Source organism: Orycteropus afer, unplaced genomic scaffold (assembly GCF_000298275.1).
Source record: "Orycteropus afer afer isolate SDZICR_OR568_19922 unplaced genomic scaffold, OryAfe1.0 scaffold00143, whole genome shotgun sequence".
NCBI lineage: Eukaryota > Metazoa > Chordata > Mammalia > Tubulidentata > Orycteropodidae > Orycteropus > Orycteropus afer.
The window spans coordinates 5,241,307-5,262,611 of record NW_006921730.1 but is presented as its reverse complement, the minus strand read 5'-3'; the positions used below and the strand labels follow the sequence as shown (position 1 = coordinate 5,262,611).

General features: G+C 37.0%; 1 protein-coding gene across 1 annotated transcript in view; it reads right to left on the bottom strand.

Moving 5' to 3' along the window:
- Positions 1–2,074: 2,074 nt before the first annotated feature.
- TOMM70 (translocase of outer mitochondrial membrane 70) overlaps positions 2,075–21,305 on the bottom strand; it is a 54,745-nt gene continuing 35,514 nt past the window's right edge. Inside the window, exons 6-12 of the mRNA XM_007945784.2 lie at positions 18,385–18,592; positions 14,862–14,996; positions 11,826–11,933; positions 8,319–8,435; positions 6,379–6,476; positions 5,492–5,614; positions 2,075–2,228 (exon numbers count right to left, since the gene is read on the bottom strand). Of these exons, the coding sequence (XP_007943975.1) occupies positions 2,075–2,228; positions 5,492–5,614; positions 6,379–6,476; positions 8,319–8,435; positions 11,826–11,933; positions 14,862–14,996; positions 18,385–18,592 (943 nt within the window). The remainder of the gene's footprint in view (positions 2,229–5,491; positions 5,615–6,378; positions 6,477–8,318; positions 8,436–11,825; positions 11,934–14,861; positions 14,997–18,384; positions 18,593–21,305) is intronic.

The following is a 21,305-nucleotide window of genomic DNA, read 5'->3' as shown; positions in this document are numbered from 1 at the left end:
GACTCGACGGCACATGACAACAACAACCACCTTTCTATTGGAAAAAAAAATAAATAGAAAAGCTTGAATGGAATATTTATTTGGTGAATTTACATGTGAGGTCATTTACAAAGGAAAAGATACAGACAGATGCAGCTTTCAGTGCAGTTTCAAAAATTGTCAGAACAGGCAGTATAGTCCATGAGGATTTGGAATGATAGTATTGAATGAATGGCACATGCTTCTGTTCCCTTTGTGTGTGTGTGTATTTTTTTTTTTTTTTCTACCCAACTCCAAGGAATAAGGGAGAAGAGTAGAAGAAAAGTCAGCATTAATGTAAATAGAGCCATGCAAATAAAAACTTTTTTTTTTTTAAAGTCAGAAGTCACTTGGAAACACAGAGCATTTCTGTATTCAAGGGTTACCACAGGAGGTACATAACTTAAGAATTAAAATGCAGAGATTTCTAACTTTCCATTACTCAGATTATCTTAATGCTAACCAATTAAGCCCACCAGTTAGTTAGAGGCTCCCTTTCCACAGACTGACTTTGGAAGGGAGTCACGTCTAACAGTTTCTAAAAAGATAGTATTTGCAGACAAAATCTTTTTGGTTTCAATAGGATAAAGCACGCTTTTATAGAGGGGTAAAATGCTCCTTTATGCCCAACACTGAAACTATAATTAGATTTCATTTCCAGAAAAGTAGAACTGAAGGTTTGCTTTCTTATTATACTCAGACTTAAATACCCCCAGCCCAACCTGGAATATCCTGAGAACACAATCATACCCTTGCCCCCAAAAAATCAAGCATCCAAGCAAGAGGGTGGTCTATTAAAGTGACAACTGGAAATCATAAAGTGATTTCCAAGTGGGATAGGGTAAAGATAAAATGAAAACAAAGCCCCCCAAAATATCTGCTGCCTGTATACCTGGTGAAGATCTGGATATGGGAAATTAGGCCTTAGAGACCAAGGTTACCTCAAAATTAAAAAGGACTCCACATGTCCTCAATATCTTTGAAAGTATTGGCTCAAAATTCCTTAAGCACATGTAGCCATAGCTGAAACGCTAAACTTCTCATTTCAGGAAATACTATGCTTTTGGTTCCAAGACTGATTTACATCTTTTAAAGATTTGAACTACATTTTCTTCATTAGAAATTTTAAGCTCATTAAATATCTCCACCTGTCACACTTTTACCATCGTTAGGTATACACACAACAAACCTGCATTTTCTTTAAAAATACACTAAAAAGTACTGTACCTAGTACAGAAATAACCACATTTATAAACACACCTCCATTTACTCCTACCTCTTGCCCAGTCCACTCTCATAAATACTCAGTTTTCCAGCACACGTATCAATCAGAATATTTTGTTTCTGCGTAATTTACTGTATAAAAACTGGCTATTGTGGATTGTAAGTACAATGTACATTATGCATTAGAGTTGAAGAGGATCAAAGGATTAACATTTGTCACTGAGTCCAGCGAGTCTAAAGTTCTGCAGAGTCAGAGAAGTATGCATGCTGACAAGTGTTTTAAAGGATCTCTCAATGCTGCTGCCTTTGAAACAAAATCCCCATTTAAACTTTGTCTTCTTCAAAACACAAAATCCATTAAAAGGGATTAATTGAATATAAATCTATTTTACAGCACTTACTAAGTTAATTTAAAAACCAACGTACTGTAAAACACTCACATATATTATACACATACATACATGTACAGACAGATAATATCATCCAGAACAAAATCACTCCCACCCCCTCCCTTGGGGGGGAAAAAAAAGCCACATCAATAAATCAAAGTTTTTATTTGCATGGCCAATTATCATTTGTACTCTCTGCAACTTGACTGTAATACCCTTTAACAGGCTTTAAGCTTTTGTTGCACAGGGAATAAAAGCTGCAGCGCTGCACACGCCCTTCAACAGCCACTCCCACAACACCTAACATGAAACAGATGTAACAAATGACAACACCAAAGTTACTAAGTTCCACCATTCAACACAGTTCATGACAGTGTCTGTAGGGTTCAGTTGAAGAGGGGATAAACTTCTAAAAAGAGGGCCATTTTCCTCCCTTCCCTGCTTTATAATGTTGGTGGCTTTAATCCGTATTTCTTTGCAACTTCTGTCTGGGCATGGGCAGCATCACAAAGTGAATACAGATGAGCCATCTCCATTTCCGATTTGGCCAGGTTGATAGCTTTGTTGAACATGTCAATGGCTTTCTCCATGTTCCCTCTAAAAGAATGAAAATTTTAAGTCTCAGATTCAATAAGCACTTCACAATATCCAATGAAGTTTTTTAACTGATGCTACATGGAGTCTAACCACTAAGTTTCAACTATAATTCTAATAAAAAGGCTCTTCCATAATCAATAAAACAGTTCCTATGCATTTACAAAGCACGCAATGAATGTTAGCTACTATTACTACTTTATAAACCTCTTTTTATATTCTTTATTTAGAACAGTGGGAACTAAAGAAATTAAATGACTTATTTAAAATCACAATTTTTGGTTCCACAGTTCTGCTTCTTTTTGCTGTATCAAGAGGCTCCTTAGAGAACAGTGATGTGATATCAGAGAACCAAGTGACATTCAAGTACCTTACCTTCACAGCTTCGTGTAAGCCTACGTTCTTCTTAGTCTCCTATCTTACCACCATATTCTCACCCCATGCCTACCTGTCTGTAGTAACTTAGTGTACCATACACTTGTGTCTGCACATATCGTTTATTTATTAGCTCTCTGCATGGTCTGGTCAAGACTTCATTCTAAGGCCCTGTTTAAATCTAATTTCATGAAAAATATTGTTGCTTTCCCTACACCAGGCAGAGCTAGGTGTTCCTTCCCAGTATTCCCCTATAGTTCACTTATCTTTCTATGTATAAAACCAGAACACCAAACTCACTGCTGTGGAGTCCATTCCGACTCACAGCGACCTCAGATTAGGTTCCCCAGGCGATATCACTATGGAAGTAGATTGCCAAACCTTCCTTCCGAGGAGTGGCTGGTGGGTTTGAATCACCGGCCTGCTGGTTAGCAGTCAAATGCCTTAGGCACTAGGCCACTAGAGCTTCTTACTGTATGCATAGTTAGATCCATATACATTTGTTTATACCACTATCTTCCAAAACAAACTAAACCAAACTCACTGCCATCAAGTTGATTTCGACTCATAGTGACCCCCCCTTCCTTGGGTTTCCTAGGTGGAAGTATATTGCCCCATCTTCCTTCTGAGTGGCTGGTGGGTTTAACTGCCAGCCTTCTGGTTAGCAGTCAAGTGCCTTAGGCACTACACCACCAGAGTTCCTACAGCACTATCTTATTAGCTCCTTAATGACATTTTTCAGTTCCCAGAACTAAAGACAAGGCCTGGTAACTAGTATCTGTTTTATTTTTATTTATTTATTGAGTAAGCAGATGAATATGTTTGGCCAGTAAGATTTAATTTATCTGTCAGTCTATAGCTTTATATATCCGCCAAAAACCAAGAGCCTTTAAAAGTAACTAGTATTAGCTATGTATATACACATGCATTTATGTAACCATACAACAAATATTTATTAAATGTTTACTCCATTCTAGTTAAGGAGCTCTGGTGGTACAGTGCCTAAGGCATTTGACTGCTAACCAGGAGGTTGGCAGTTCAAACCTACCAGCTGCTCCACAGAAGGAAGATGGGCCAACTACTTCCATAAGGATTTACCACCTTGGATACCCAATAGGGGTAGTAGCTATGACTGAGTCGATGATAATTTTTTTTTTTTTTAATTATTCCAGTTAGACTCAAAGACCTAAGAGGTACCTCTGGTATGACAGTATTTAACCTCCTACTATAATGTATGGCCTTATGCCCCAAAACCTACTGCCATCAAGTCAACTCTAACAGTGACCCTATATGGCAGAATAGAACTACCTTATAGAGCTTCTAAGGCTGTATCTTTACTGAAACAGACTGCCACATCTTTCTCTCTTGAAGCTACTAACTGATGGGGTTGAACCACCAATCTTTTAGTTAGCAGCCAAGCACTTAACCACTGTACCACCAGGGCTCCTTGGGTACATGCTGGATATTTAAAAAAGCAGTAACTTCAAAGAGTGTATATGCAGACGGGAAGCATCTGCTATATCCTAGGACAAGCAACAATTTTACCAACTTACCTACCTGCCTATCCATTTGCAAGGTGGGATTTAGCATGGAGTCTTTAAAGTACAATTAACACTCAATGACATCCCATCCAACCAAATCAAACCTGTTGTTGCTGAGTCAATTCCAACTCATAGCAACCCTATAAGACAGAGCAGAACTGTTCCATAGGGTTTCCAAAACTGTCATCTTTATGGAAGCAGACTGTCACATCTTTCTCCTACAGAGCGGCTGGTGGGTTTAAACCACAGACTGTTCAGTTAGCAGCTGAGCACATAACCACTGTGGCACCAGGGCTCCTTATCTATCTACCTGGTAGGATTTAGAATGATTTTCTTAAAGTACAATCAATACACAAAATTCCATCAAACTCCCTAAATCAGGGTCCATAACCAAATATTTATGAACACCTCGAATTAAATGTAAAGTGTTTTTGTACGTACATTATTCTAAGAAAAGTCCACAGCTTTACTCAAGAAAGATTAATAAGAACTGCCTATCCTATTCTGAAAATATATTTTTTCAAATTAACAAATTAGCAGTTAAGAAAAATTTACAAGAAACTGTCAGTACATAATAAATCTATATACAGTCTGCCTACTCAGTAGCAGGGAGAGGGCACAGTAAAGGCTGAAAGATAGGGAATCAAGAGAACCTGTTCCTGAGACAGTGACAGTGGCAAGAACAGCACTTTTGGCTTCGGTAAGATATGGGCTCAAATCCTTATCTCCACTACTGGCCTGCTGTGTAACCTTGTTAGCTTAAACAATCCAGGTATACCGCACTATTCAATTACACAGTCAAATAAATAGTTTCTGCAAAGTACAAAAGTTCAGTACCTATTCTAACACAGCACTAATATTAAAGATAGTATACTACGATAAATTCCATGGTATAAATAATTATCACCTGTCTAATGGTAGATCTAAAGTGCAACTCTGAAAAACATTTATACTAACCAAGAAGTTACAGGAAGTCAGAGTTACAAAAAAAAGAATCATTTTATCCAACCTGGACGTTAAGGAAATAATGGTTTTTATCATCTCTATGATACAGCATCTTGCCCAAGTAACTTGGTTGCTTGCTTCTTTGTAGCAGGATCCAGATCTTCTGTCAACTTGGCTAGTTTTCTACCCCAATGTAACTCATTTGCTTGACTGAAACAACTTTTATGTGCATGACTTTTAAATTTGAAAAATGAAACAAAGACTAATACCAGTTTTGGAAGCTTGCCTCAAAAGGCACATTCTATTAAGACTTTAAAACTTTAATGGCTATTGACTGTAATGAGAAAAAAGAAAAGATAAAAGTCTATGGTGCTGCAAAAATTTCCAAAGATTCTCTAGAAGTACCTTTGAACTTCAATAGTTCCCATGGTTTCATATGCAAAATCACATTTGTTGTCAATTTCAATAGCCTTGCTGATAAGCTCCAAACCTTTATCCAGATCTTGCTTCCACTGAAGTTGAAGTAAACTGTAAGTGAAAAAAGGCAGTGAGATGTGACCATGGCCCAGTAGCAGTTGGAATTTAATTCCTATCCTCCATGAATTTACAATCTAACTTACAAGGAAAACAAAAAATTAAAGTAGCATATATAATTAGCATCAAATTGTTTTTTCTTCCCAATTTATACTGGCTGTGTAGTATTAAGTTCCTTATTAAAAAAAAAAAAACCAAAAACAAACTGTCCAGCAGTCTAGATGTTATTACTAACTCACCTAGCAATCATCACAGGATAGGAAAAATTACCTGTTTTTTATTTTCGATACAAGTTACATTTGACAGGATATTCGGAATTAAAAACCTTAACTTAAAGTACATTTACCAATATATATACATATATATGTTGTTGTTGTTGTTATGTGCCGTCGAGTCGGACCCAACTCATAGCAACCCCTCCTTGGGTTTCCGAGGCAGTATCACTACAGAAGTAGATTGCCCCATCTTCCTTCCGAGGAGTGGCTGGGGGTTTGAACCGCCAGCCTTCTGGTTAGCAGTCAAGTGCCTCAGCCACTATGCTACCAGAGCTCCCATATATATATATATATATAAAAGAATGAAACATAAGTAAAATGAACAGTGAAACCTCCACAAGCATTAAGCATAACCTCCACATATCATAACTCAGTGATACCTTCTCTACCACAGTCCTCTTCTTAAATGACCAAAGGAAATTCATTTTATTACCACACAAGAAATACAGTTTCTTACTGAAACAGAACCATAAAAATACATACCCTTTATGAACATATGTTGTGGCATTATCTGGTTCCAAATCAATACATTTATCATACATTTCATCAGCTTTACCAAATTGTTGTTGATCTGTTAATGCCTATGTGAGGAGATACTTCAGTTATATTAAGATAACTGTCAACCTAAGCAGTTAAAAGTATACTTATTAAAAATTTACTTTATGTATCCATTCATTACCAAATTACTGTGTTTTGGGGATACAAATTTATTTAAAATGCTACATCTTAATTATTGGGGTTTTAAGGTAGCACTGTTATAAATAAACATTCTCTATTTTATATATATATAAAAATATATACACACACATACACACACATATATGTGTTTGTGTACACACACACAATGAACAAAAAATTAGAAGAGGGACCAAAGGACAGAAATTTTAGTGTAAACAGACTATATTAATGCTAGTGCTAATGAGAAGAACAGACAGTTCAAGCAAGTTAAAACCATGTTTAATGACGCACAGTGATGGGGGTATATACAATTAGGAAAGTTCCACAGAACAGCTGTTCCCAGTATTGGTTTCTTTAAAAGCTATTTGGTGGCCTTTGCTCTTAGCTGCTCATAAAAATCTGCACCAAAAATGCCCCTCTGAATTCCACGACGATGAGGGTTATGCCGTCACCTTCTGGTTTGTTACTAATTAGTGCAAGGCAAAAGCCAAGAGTATCCTCCATTTAATACGCATATCATGATTATAATCTATAGTTGTCCTATTTTAACTTTCATACATTCTATAAAATTATTACACAGAACATGCTTTGGTAAATAATTAAACAGAGCATGTAGTCAGCAACTAATGTTTCCTTTTTTATTATCACTTTGTCTAGGAATTTTAAGAACAGAGTGAATAGATAAGATGATTTCAAAGTGAGGTTAAAGAACTTCTAAGTTGTGTTTCATACCCCAAAATTTCAATCCCTAATGCAGTGACGTGTAGGACCTAAAAAGAATAGATCAAACACAAATCAATCTTCTCATAAATAAAGCTCAAATCTTTTAGAAACTTTTCTTACGTCTAAAGACGGCATAAAGGAAATTTGAAACAAAAGAAACATACTTAGCAATGGTTTAAGGGGAGGAGATTAGCAGGGATGGTCATTTTTACGTTTCCTGTTTCTGTGAGGTTTGTGAGGGAAAAATCCTTTCCTTTGTAATAATAATAAAAAAATGAGATATAAGAGATACTATATAGTATTGAGATGGCTATTTATATAGATACCAAAAGCAACTTTCAACTTTAAAAGCTAAGAGACAAAACAATCATTCAAAGATAATTTGAGGGAAAAGATATAACTGCGGCTGTAAAAAGCTAATCAGTTACATTTAAAAGGATGATTTAAAATTAATAAATTTTCTAGGACATGAGACTACAATTAGAAATTAAAATATAATTAAAAAGTTAAAATAATTCAAATTTAAATCCTACTTTCCATAGCTTCAATTCTAAACTAAGGAATACTTCCAGAATATTTTTAATTAGTTTAAAAGATGAAAGAAAAACTAAAGCCATTACAGCCTCTCTAACCACTTAAAAGAACAGTCATCACATAGAGGGAGAAAAATATCCTTTCCATGGATATTTAACCCACCAATTACATACAGCAAGTTTTCCTAAGGTTATGGAATTGTTTGCAGATCCAATCCAAATGCAGTCATGAGGGAAATGTTAAGCTTCTCCAAATTATGACGTTAGATCATGGTTTCCAAATTGTGTATAGGAGCTGCTCATGAAATGATTTAGGACCATCTTGGAAGACCAGAGAATCAAAGCAGGAACAAAGCATGGCTTATCTGCTTCCAATGAAGCTGCAACCCTGAAACACCTTCTTCTGATTTCTACATCAGGATTTGCCAAATAAATGTGTTTCTTTAAAAAAGGACCTGCAACTGAAAAAAACTGAAAAATCACAATTACCTGGGCATATAGCGCGTAGCCTTCAGCACACCTTGGAAATTTCTTTATGACTTCTTCAAAACCTTTCATAGCTCCTTGGATTTGTGAAGCATTGTTTCCCGTATATGCCTGGCGATACTGTTTGAAAGATCAAAACAGGCCTGTCTCAAAATTCATGGAATGATAGTATTACAAAAGATACAAAATTACATAAATATTTCCAGAAAATCACCTGATTTGCTAATATAATATGTTGCATCTCAAAGGGTTATTAAGAAATATCTCAATAGTGAGTCCTGAGCTTTGAAAGGAACCATACAGAAGTGGATTAGGCACCAACTAGTGGAAAAACCGGAACGAAAACAGTGAGTACAGAGATGATCAAAGCTGTGGACTGTCAGCTACTCTGACGGGACCAACAGCCTGAATATTTCCAGGTAGTGTTGGGATCTGAGAATTGACCTAAAGATCAGCCCTGGTCACCAAGGGCTGTAGGAGATGACTGTGCTGCGTGGCCTATGACTAGAAAGCTAAACAGCAAAGAGGGAGACAACCTGAACTGTTGACTTACCACTGTCCGGAGGGTGCAGCCATTTTGATTGTTTACACATGACAGCCATTTTGAATATTTAAAGTGACCGAGGGTACAACCATTTTGCATGTTTACAAGTGGCAGCCATTTTGAATATTTAAAGTGACTGAGGGTGCAGCCATTTTGAATCTTTGTAAGTGGCAACCATTTTGGAGTTTAAAGTGATAGCATTCTCATTCAGATCCAGGGACCTAAGAATAGGCTCTGTTTGACAAGGTTGGCAGGGACATATGAGAGGCTGACAACAGGGAAGGAGACAGTTATAAGTGTGTAAGTGCTGTCAACTAGTGAATAGAGAAGCACAGTACCCTGCTTGTGTAGATAACATACAAAGAAAATGAAAATCGTGGGCAAGGGACTCCAACATACAATCACCAATTAAATATAAACACAAAAATGTCACAATGCCTCGGAGACAACAGAGCATCACAGTCTATACAAAGAAGCAAGATAAAGCAGGAGAAACAAGGAACCAGGATACAGATCCAAAACACATTCCTGAGGAAAACAGCATTGGAACTCCCTGATAAGGAATTCTAAAGAATTGTATTTAGGTATCTTCAGTGAAGTGAGAGACAGATTAAGGAAAACACAGAGAAAACCCTAGAACAATTTCAAAAAATACAAAACTAAATGACAAAATAAATGAAAAGTCAGAAATGATACAAAATCTACAAACAGAAATCCAGAAGATTAATACTAAATTTTCAGAAATAGATAAGACATCGAATGGGCAAAGGAGAAGAACTGAATCAATGGAGGACAGAATTAGGGAGATTGAAGGCAAATACCCGAACACTTCTTTGGAAAGAGATAAATCAGAAAAAAGATCAAAACAAAATGAAGAAAGCCTAAGGTTCATGTGGGATACCATCAAAGGAATAATCTATGTGTAATCGGAATTCCAGAACAGGAAGAGAAAAATAAAACCACAGAGAAAATAGTCCAAGATTTGTTAGAAGAGAATTTTCCTGGTATGATGAAAGATGATAATATATTCATTCAGGACGTTCAACAAACCCCAAACAGGATAGGCCCCAAAAGAAAATCACCAAGACATATCATCACCTAACTTAGCAAAACCAAAGACAAAGAAAGAATCATGAGAGCAGCACGGGAAAAACAAAAAGTTACCTACAAGGGGCAACCAATAAGATTAAGCTCGGATTTCTCGACAGAAACCATGCAGGCTAGAATACAATGGGATGGTATATATAAAACCCTGAAAGAGAAAAATCTCCAACCAAGAATTACATACCCAGCAAAACTGTCCCTCAAGTATGATGGTGAAATTAGGACATTTCCAGTTAAGTAGAAATTAAGGGAATTTGTTAAAACCAGACTGACCTTACAAGAGATGCTAAAGGGAGTCCTTTGGACAGAGAAGCAACAACAGCCAACAACAACTGACCATTAACACACATGATGATATAACCCAGCTATGGAAGTATCCAAAGTAAATAAGCCTACAAGATTGTAAACAGGGAACCAGAGACATCAATCAACAAATGAGGACAACTATAAACCAAAAAGAGGGGAAAAACTGTCATTACAGAACTTCTAGATGGTAGGGAAGTCAAGACAATTATAAGATAGAATGGACTGTTCTAAACTTGGAAAGAAAACTATAAATCACAGGGTAACCTCAAAGAAAAATGATAAACCTTCACATCAGAAACGAGGACCAGCATAAATATTCAGCAAATACTAAAACAATAGCAATGAAAGAAGTCATAACACGATTCATAAACAAAATGATCTCAGCATAGAAAATTATATGGAACAAAGAAATCGATACCACAAAAAAACACAAAACAAAAATGACAACAACAAATTCATATTTGCTAATAATTACTTATCTGGCAAGGGACTTATCTCTAAGATTTATAGCGGAAGAGTGGATGACCAAACTATGGTACGTACACATAATGGAATGCTATACAGTACTAAAAGAATAATGTAGAGTCTGCAAAACACCACATAATATGGATGAACTTGGAGGACATTATGCTTAGTGATGTAAGTCATCACAGAAGGACAAATATTGTATTAGTTCGTTGTTGTGGAGGGTCAAGGAAAGAGGTTTATATATGGAGGGAAACTTTCTTTGTTGGTTGCTAGGGGTGGGAGGGAGGGAAGGGAATGATGCAAAAAAAAAAAAAAAAGCATTGATCCAGGTCACTTTAGTTTTTGTGTATTTCATTGTACATAAATTATATTTCAATAAAATGCATTTAAAAAAGAAAAGAAAAATCTCAATAGAGGGAATCCAAAGGTTATTGCACTATACCGATTCAAGATGCTTAATAACCTAGAGGAGGGCACATTAACTTAGAAGTTAAAACTCTTAAGCTAGAGTGAAAACAGCAAATGGGAATTTTTACATGATATACTTTACTAAAAGTGCTACAAACCATGTTCATCTAATAACTTTTTTTTTTCATTTATAACATAATTCTTAACTCTTTGTAACTCAATTTTTTTTCTTAAAAGGAAAACTCCTTTAGGACTCAAGGCTATGGAGCCAACTGGCAGTACCTCATTTCATTAGAAATGGACTTATTTTTCCTTTTCAGCTTTGTGTTTCTGTATAGTGTTAAGAAGTGGCATTATAAAGGAAAGATGAAAGAACAGGTATGTAGTGTCGTAACTGAAGAGCATTTCCTCGGAAAGTTTTTGTTCTTTGTACTGATTTATGGCAGAGAAGCAGGGAATTGTGCTGGTAGAGGAACATAAAATCAGATGAACTCAAAACACATCCAGAGAAATAAAGGAGCTATATTCCAATCCACATATAACACTTACTTTTTCCTTAAGCTAACATGCTTTCCATCCTATAGGGAAGGGAAAAATTTTGTAGACAATGAGATACTCATTTTTGTTAACATGGAGAAATAAAAATGGTATTTACAAATTACAGGGAAAATGGTACTTACCAATGCAAAACATTTCTGAGCTTGTGCCAGAGCAGACTCAGGTCTTAATCTAATACATTCATCAAAATCTGCCACTGCTTCTTCAACTTGATCAAGAAGTATCTTCAGCTATGAAAAAACAAAAACCATGGAGGAATGTAATTCAAAATAGGTACGCCAGGTAAATACTCACTGTGCTCTTGTCTACTACCATAACTTAGTAATGCTAATAAGAAGGTTGGGCAATCCTACTTCTGTAGTGATACTGCCTCGGAAACCCAAGGAGGGGTCGCTATGAGTCGGGGCCGACTCGACGGCACATAACAACAATAACAACAACAAATAAGCATATAGCAATTATTCAATACAGAATTACTTTCTAGAAACTGACTAGCATATCTTGGATTTTTTTTTTTTTAACTTTCTGTTGGGATTTGAGTCAGTTTATAGAGCAAATTGGTTTTCTATTCAACTGTTCATTAATATTTTGTTTCTTGACATTGAATGCAGTCCCCTAAATATAACAACATTCTTTCCACTTCTTGTGGTTACCATTACATGTCCTTTCCTATGGATATTCCTGGCTTCTGAGCTTCATCTCTGGGCAAGTATTGCCCTACTGACCTTGTAACACTTTGCCCAACTGCAAAAAGGATATGGAGGGGGCATCTTGTGACCTCCTCCAACCTTAAGAGGGGGAAACAGAATCACCATCAACAGCCCAAGGTGTATTGCTGCCACCTTCCAAACATTTTTACCAATTCTGGCACCCAGCACTACTCTGCTGGGTTCAGTAATTGGTTACAATGGCCACACAGAACTCAAGACTATACTCACGATTATGTGGTTTATTGGGGAAGTAACAGGCTACAATTTGGGTTCAGGAACATACTCAGGAGCTCAGGATATAGTTCTTTGATCAGGACAATCAGGTCTGCTATGACTTCAGGCATGCCTTTCTTGCTCTTGGCCTGGCCTCTGCCCTGCTTGGGCAAGTATTACAGGAGCGCATTCCTCCCTTGTGCTATTGTTCAGCCTCTATGCCTGCCTACTATTTGGCTGTGTATAGTTTGAACCATGGAGTTGAGCTCAGTTCCAGGCTTGAAGGGTGACTAAGGGCCAAAGTCTCAGGGATTCCACCAGGCTTACTGGTCTTTTTTATGGAATATCCTGTAATTTTAAAAGAAAGCTCCTAAAACTTAAAACTGGTGTCTCAATTTTTAAAAAAGCATTATAAACCCACCATCTTTGCTGCACTACAGTTTTGATCACTACCAAACAAGAAACTTCTATTTCCATTAGAAAGAACTTAAGCTTTTCTGTTAGTGTATATACAGCCTACACTTTCCACCATAATGAATCACAAATACCCGAAAACCAAACCTACTGTCATCGAGTCAATTCTGACTCACAAATCCCTACAGGACAGGGAAGAACTGCTCCATAGGGTTTCTAAGGCTGTAAATTGTTACAGAATGAGAATGCCACATTTTTCTCTTGTCAAGCAGCCAGAAGATTCAAAATGCTGACCGTTTAGCCAGCAGGCAAATGCTTTACCTTGCCACTAGAGTTTCTTATTGGATTACAAAAAGCCTTAATTATCAAGCAGATTATAAAGTCATGCTTTCTGTAGATAAAGCTGTAATTGAAAAATGTTTTCTTCATTATATATTTTTACTAAACTACTTATGTTTGTTATAAAACTCCATTCCTAGGATATTTTGTTGTTGTTGTTGGGGGGGGGGCATTACTGTTTGCACAATTGTTCTGGTTACCTCTGTGCTGCTCTAACAGAAAATACCACAAATGGGATGACTTTAACAAACAGGAATTTATTTTCTTCCAGTTTGGAGGCTTTAAGTCTGAGTTCAAAGTGCCAGGCTCTAGTATCTAGCAAGGGACTTATCTCTAAGATTTATAGTGGAATAGTGGATGACCAAACTATGGTACATACACATAATGGAATGCTATGCAGTACTAAAGAATAATGTAGAGTCTGCAAAATACTGCATAATATGGATGAACTTGGAGAACATTATGCTGAGTGAACTTAAGTCAATGATAGAAAGACAAATACAGTATTAAGGTTTATATATGGAGGGAAACTTTCTTTGTTGGTTGCCAGGGGTGGGAGGGGAAGGGAGGGAACACTAAAACAAAACAAAACAAAGCACTGACCCATGTCACTTTAGTTTTGTGTATTTCACTGTACATAAATTATATTTCAATAAAATGCATTAAAAGAAAAAGAAGAAGAAGAAAAAAAGTGCCAGGCTCTATGGGCTGGGTGAAAGCCCCTCAGCCTTAGGCTTCAGCTCTGCCTCCTGCTCCTGGTCCACTGGAACTAGAAGCTTTTCTTCACTCAGACAGCTGCTGGCTGCTCAGGTTGACAAGCCCAAGACTGACAAGTAAAAAGGCACAGTCCCGATTATTACCAAACCACACGGCAGACCATTCAAGTCCACTGAAAGTCCCAAGATCGGCAGAGCATGGCAGGCTGCTGAACAACAACACGGCAACATGCAGGGTTCAAGCGTGCCATAACCTAGAGACCATTCCCAAAGCTGCTGCTTATATACGAGAAGCAGACCACATACCTAAAGCAGCTACTCAGCTGCTCCAATAGATTCCACCATGGAGTTAATTACCAATCTCACCATGGGGAATAACAATCCAGCTGTCCAGCCACTCAACCAGGCCTAGCCAAATTGACACACAAACTTAACCACCACAACAATACAGGGTATACTTCTTTAGCAAGAGGCCCATATAAATTATTCCACTGATTCTAGCATTACTGTAAAATACTCAACAGAGGTTATTAATATTGTATTAATTGAAAGTCCTATAGAGCAGAAACACCTGAAAAAGAAACTTGAATGACAAGCCAAAATTTTTAGCCTTCTTTTTTTCTTTTTCATAAGCAAATACAAAATCATAAGATAAAATGTTTAAGATGGGATGAAATAAAAGCCAACCCAAATTGTAAACCACTGTGACACTCTGTGTACAGACAGGAGAAGTGATACAAGAAAACTTTAAGAAATTCTCATTTACCTGTCCTCGGTGGTGATAAACATCTGCATTCTGAGGATCAATGTCAGCAGCCATGTTGAAATCCTGAGTAGACAGCAAAGGCTCCTGCTGTTGCATGTACATACTGCCTCTCTTGATGAGAGCATTTGCTCGAAGCTACATACCCAGAATAAGAAAAGATCTATCGTTACCTCTTTTGTTAAATAACAAGTTTACTGAGATATAATTCATGTATCATAAAGCTCAATCTTATAAAGCAAACAATTAAATGGTTTTTAGTATATTTATAAAACTGTGAATTTATCACCAGAACCTAATTTCAGAACATTTTCATGACTCCAGAAAGAAACCTCATAGACATCAGCAGTTACTTTGCATGCATCACCACTCCACCCCAGGCCAAACCATAATTCTTTCTGTCTCTATCAATTTGTCTATTTTGGACTTTTCATATAAGCAGAATTATAAATTACAGGGCCTTTTGTGTCTGGCTTCTTTAATTCAGCATAATAATTTCTATGTCCATCCATGACTTCATTCCTTCAATAATGACTGCAATTTCTGGTCGGATGGAGTCTGGTGGGACCCCCCAATACTATGGTCCTCAGATATACTTCAGGCCTGGAATAAAACTCACTCCCAAGGGCTGGCTCTTAGGCCAACAGTAAATAAGACATACATGCAGACCACTCAACCCAGGGTGATGCACCCATACACTCTATGGAGATGCATCCCTTGGAACAATTGACCACAGGGCACAAGAGGGGCAACATTCACATGGAGCAAATGCAGGACACAAAGGAATGCATAACTATGAGGGGCACGGGATGGGGTAAGGGGGGTGTTGGATACTGGGAAGGGACAGGAGGAGAGTGGGTTAGGGTTGTGGATGGTAATTGGGAAGTGAAACCAAACGTACATGAAATGTTGAATGTAAAACAAACTCTGCTCTGTAAATTTGCACCTAAATCACAATTTAAAAAAAAATAATAATTCACTGCAACCTTATCTATACCGGGGCCAAAAAAAAAAATCATTTCTTTTCTAGTCATGTAATACTCCACTGTATTGATATCACACTTATCCATTCATCAATTGATGCCAAAATTTGGATTGCTTCTGCTTTTTGGCAATTATGAGTAATGCTGCTATCAACATTCATGCGTACATTTTTGTGTTGCAATATATGTGTGTGTGTGTGTGTGTGTATAAAAAACCAAAAACCAAACTCACTGCTGCTGAGTCATCCTGACTCATAGCGACTCCTTCTTGGGTTTTCCAAGGCAGTATCTCCACAAAAGTAGATTGCCCAATCTTCCTTCTGAGGAGTGGCTGGTGGGTCTGAACCACCAGCCTTCTGGTTAGCATTAAATGGCTTAGGTACTATGCTACCAGAGGTCCCATATGCATATATGTGTGTGTGTGTGTGTGTTTTGAATCTCTTGGGTATATACCTAGGTGGAATTCTTGGGTCATTGTTAACTCTATAACTTTTGGAGGAACTGCCAAATTGTTTCTGAAAAGGGCTTTACCACTTCATGGGAGGTCTGGTGGTATAGTGGCTCAGGCATGTCATTGCTAACCAGAAGGCTGACGGTTCAAACCCACCAGCCACTCCTCAGAAGGAAGGTCGGGCAATCTACTTCTGTAGTGATACTACCTCAAAAACCCAAGGAGGGGTCACTATGAGTTGGATCTAATTGCGTGAGAGTTTTTTTTATACCATTTCACATTCTCACCAACAATGTATGAGGATTCCAATTTCTCTACATCCTCAACAACACTTGAAGTTAAACATCTTCTCATGTTCATATGGGCTGTTTATATATCTTCTTTGGAAAAATGTCTATTCAGATCCTTTGCTCATTTTTCAATTGAGTTATTTACCTTTTATTGTTGAGTTTTAAGAGCTCTTTATATATTCTGGCTGATTTATCGTTTGCACATAAATAGTCTCTCCACTTCTGTGTTTTGTTTTTTCACTTTCTTTCTGATGTCCTTTGAAGCACAAACACTTTCAATTGTGCCATTCAATTTATTTTTTTTATTTGTTATTTATGCTTTTGGTGTCATACCTAAGGGACTACTGACTAATCAATCCAAAGCCATAATGATGTCCTCCTGTGTTTTCTTCTCAGAGTTTTATACTTTTAGCTCTTACTTAAGGTCTCTGATACATTTTTAGTTAATTTTTGTACATGGTGTAAGGCGCATTCTACTTGCTTTTAAAACTAAAACTCATTCTTGAGGCACATTTTCTGTTGATGAACATATATACATATACATATATATGGCTGGACGTGATAATGATTGTGAAATATTTTAATGTGTCTCCCTCATTAATTTAATGAATGACTTGGTAAAGTGTAACCATTTGTACAGAATAATTTCATTAATGGCTACAGGCACATGCAACTATTTTTCATATGTCTGAATGTCACTTGAGAAAAATGATACCTTAAATCATACAGTACAATAAAGAATGTTTGTTGAAATATGAAAAAAGTAAAATAAAACTCATGATCATGCAAGAAGAAATATCTTTCATCTTCAAAATTTTGTTCAAAGCAATACTACATAAAAATGTCCTCCTTAATAAAACAAAAAAGATGCCACACACAATCCCAAGAAAAACATGTAACAACAGAGTATAATATTTGTAATCATCAGGAAAATCAGTATAAAAAAATTAAAGATAGTATTACTAGAGTATCTTCAATCTGACAATCTTATTTTGAAAGGTACTTTAAATAAACAACTAGTTGAAACTATTTTTGTTTACACAATGCTAAGATAATTTGCTAACAAATATTTAGGCCTTGAACAAGCTTTGTATTCACCAAAATATGTGTGAGTCATACGGAGATGAAAGAGTTCACAGAGTTCACTTCATTCAATGAGGAAACAGACCACAGAAATGCTAACAAACTAGTAAGGAATATAATTGGTGTTTAAGGTCACGTAATACAACAGACCCCTACATCTTCATTACAATAATAATTATGTATATATTAGTAAGACTTGGAAAATGGAAAGCCACCACAAGTGCAAAACCTTTTGGTATACATATGTATCAGTGTATTTCTATATTATATTTTTAGAACTTGGCTTTTTATTTCAGAATATATTAGAATAGATTTTATTCTTATTAAATACATTTTATAAGCTGATACTACATATTATAGCCTACTTACAACATTATCTATAGCACTGCTGTATCACCATTACCACTACCCAAATATAGTCCAATACCAAATACAGCAGGTAGTGGTTAGGAAGGGAGGCTGATGTTATCAGGTGCTTTAAGAAAAAATAAAACAAAAATATCTCTGCTAGCTAAAGATGAATATCACTGATATTTATGTTTCAGTTTCATAGGATATATAGTCTTTTGGAGAATGACAACTGAAATGCTGACAAATTTTGTACATAACAAACATTTTTATTTACTAATTCTCTCTCTCTCTCTCCCTCACACACACACACACACACACACACACACACACACTCATTTGTATATATTCATACACATTTTTAAATGTACCTTTACATTAGCTTCCTTTAAACTGATGACCTTATCTAAATCTGGTTTGGCTGCATTGGCATTGCCAATAAGCAGGTAGAAGGTGGCTCGTAGTAATAATGCTTCTGCCATGTATTTGCCTTGAGCATCTATTTCTTTTGAGCATTCACTTATGATTTTATCATAGTTTTCTTCTTCCATGTACTGTTTGGCCTTTAAATATCCAGAACTGAAAATAAAAACAAACATTGGAAATTATTTATTTAGAGAAAAAAATTCTAAAAACTGGCTACATAGAGTACACCTGAATTAAGTAATTATCCACTTTCCCTAACAAGTTATCGGTCTGTGTGGAACTGGAGCAGATCAGGATTTTTGTTTAATGACTAATAGAAGGTACAGAAAAACAGGAAATACTCAAGTGGATGAATGGTCACAGATGGCAAGGGAAGAGGCATGATCAGAGCTGTGCTTTGTAAAGACCACTCTGGCTCTGCTGTAGAGAACAGACTCTAAGAGACTGTTATGGATTGAAATGTGTCTCCCAAAAATATGTGTCAACTTGGTTAGGCCAGGATTCTCGATATTATGTAATTATCCTCCATTTTGTGATCTGAAGTAATTATCCTATATATTGCAAATCCTAACCTCTATGATGTTAATGAGGCAGGATTAGTGGCAGGGTGCAATCCACAGGATTAGGTTGTATCTTGAGTCAGTCTCTCGTGAGATAGTGAGATACAAAAGAGATTAAACAAGTGACCAGAGGTGAGAAGGACCTGCTGTTGTTGTTATGTGCCATCGAGTGGGACCTGACTCATAGCAACCCCTCCTTGGGTTTCCAAGGCAGTATCACTATGGAAGTAGATTGCCCCATCTTCCTTCCGAGGAGTGGCTGGTGGGTTTGAACCTCCAGCCTTCTGGTTAGCAGTCAAGTGCCTTAGGCATTATGCTACCAGAGCTAGAGAAAGACCTACTCCACCATAAAAGAAGAGCCAGAAGCAGGACATTTCCTTCAAACCCAGGGTTCCTGCACTGAGAACTTCCTAGACCAAGAAAAAGACTGATGACAAGACACATGGAAATCTCCAAGGAATGCTAGGCCCACAGATGCTGAAAGGAGACAAGGCCTTCTAAACTGTGAGACAACAAAGAGAGAAAGAAAGCCCTTCCCTATAGGTAGGTTGAAGTTCAGACTTCTAGCTTCCTAAACTGTGAGAGGGGAGCTCTGGTAGCACAGTGCCTAAGTTGCTTGACTGCTAACCAGGAGGCTGGCAGTTCAAACCCACCAGCCACTCCTCGGAAGGAAGGTTGGACAATCTACTTCCACAGTGATACTGCCTCAGAAACCCAAAAGGGGTGGCTATGAGTCGGGTCTAACTCGACGGCACATAACAACAACAACAACAACAAACTACGAGAGAATAAATTTCTGTTTGTTAATGCCACCCCACTTGTGGTATTTCTGTTATCACAACACTAGATAACTAAGACAGGGAACAGGACTGGAAGGAGAGAAATATCTGAAAGGCTCTCATATGTAAGATTTATTAGTTATCGTTTCACCTTAAAGAAAATATTTACCATTAACAGGTGGACATATCAAAGCAGCAAATTTAGAGGAAGACTTCTATCAAACAGGACTTTAAAAACACTCTTCTCTATTTTTTGAATAGCTGTGAACACACTATCACTTCTTATACTTCTAAGATGATGACTTTTATTGGGATAATTGTAAAACGGACTTTTTTTGGTACTGGATAGGAATTTAAGCAGCTCTGGTGGTGTACTGTCTAAGGCATATGACTGCTAACCAGAAGGTTGGTGGTTCAAACCCATCAGTCACTCTGCAGAAGGAAGACTGGGCAATCTATTTCCATAAAGATTTACTACCTCAGAAACCCAAAGGGGGTTGCTATGAGTCAGAATTGACTCGATGGCAGTGGATTTGGTTTTTTTTTTTAAATAGAAATTTAGACTAGATAACTTTCAAGGGGTCTTCCAAATATAAGGCATTATAATTTATAGTACATTTTTTCACTTCAGTTGTAATACTCTGAGCAGAAATAACTGGCAAGTAAATTAAGAGCAAAGCTTTACTGGTCAAAATCTTATAAACTCTGCACTAGCCTTTTCTATCATTACATTCTAATGTTCCCTCACCCTAGTTTTGTTCCTTAGGTCAACAGTGAAATCAATGACTACTTAATCAGATTAGAAGTAATTACAGTTTCTAGTTACTGACAGTACAAAGTGCCGAGTACTTACATACATGATCTTTAAACCTCAACCTCACAGTAATTTTGTAAAGTAAGTATTAGTAGTCCTATTTTAAAGATGATAAAGTTAAGGCTCAGAGTAAAATGGAATTCAAAAACTTAGGTATAATTTTAGTTAGTATTCTGGTGAGAGTTAGGTATGTTTTTCCACCTCTCAATATGTTGCTGTGAGTTGCCTGCAAGTAAATTTTGACTCATGGTGACCCCTTTTAGAATAATGTCATTAACTTTGTTACAGATTTCCTGGAACAAGGACTATTTTCTAACCAGAAGAGGAAATTATTGATATCACTGTCACAAAAGCTACATGACATCTTTTTTTTTTTTTTTTTAAATTGTGATTTGGGTGAAGATTTACACGGCAAATTCACTTCCCATACAGCCGTTGACATATACTTCCTCTCATGTCATTGACCAGTTACCACAATGTAACAGCTCCCCTCCCACTTCCTCCCCATATTTACCTCTTCCCAGTGTCCATCCCTCCATACACTCCTGCCCCCTGAGCTATCTCCCTGTGCATAAGCACCCCTTCTTTCTCCCATGACTGTTCTCTCCAAGGAGTGTATCTACTTGAGGTAAACGTATAACTCATATGCCTGTATTTTGTTTGGCTGGAAACCACAGGTGTGGGTTCAATTCGAGACCTGAATGGGAAGCTAG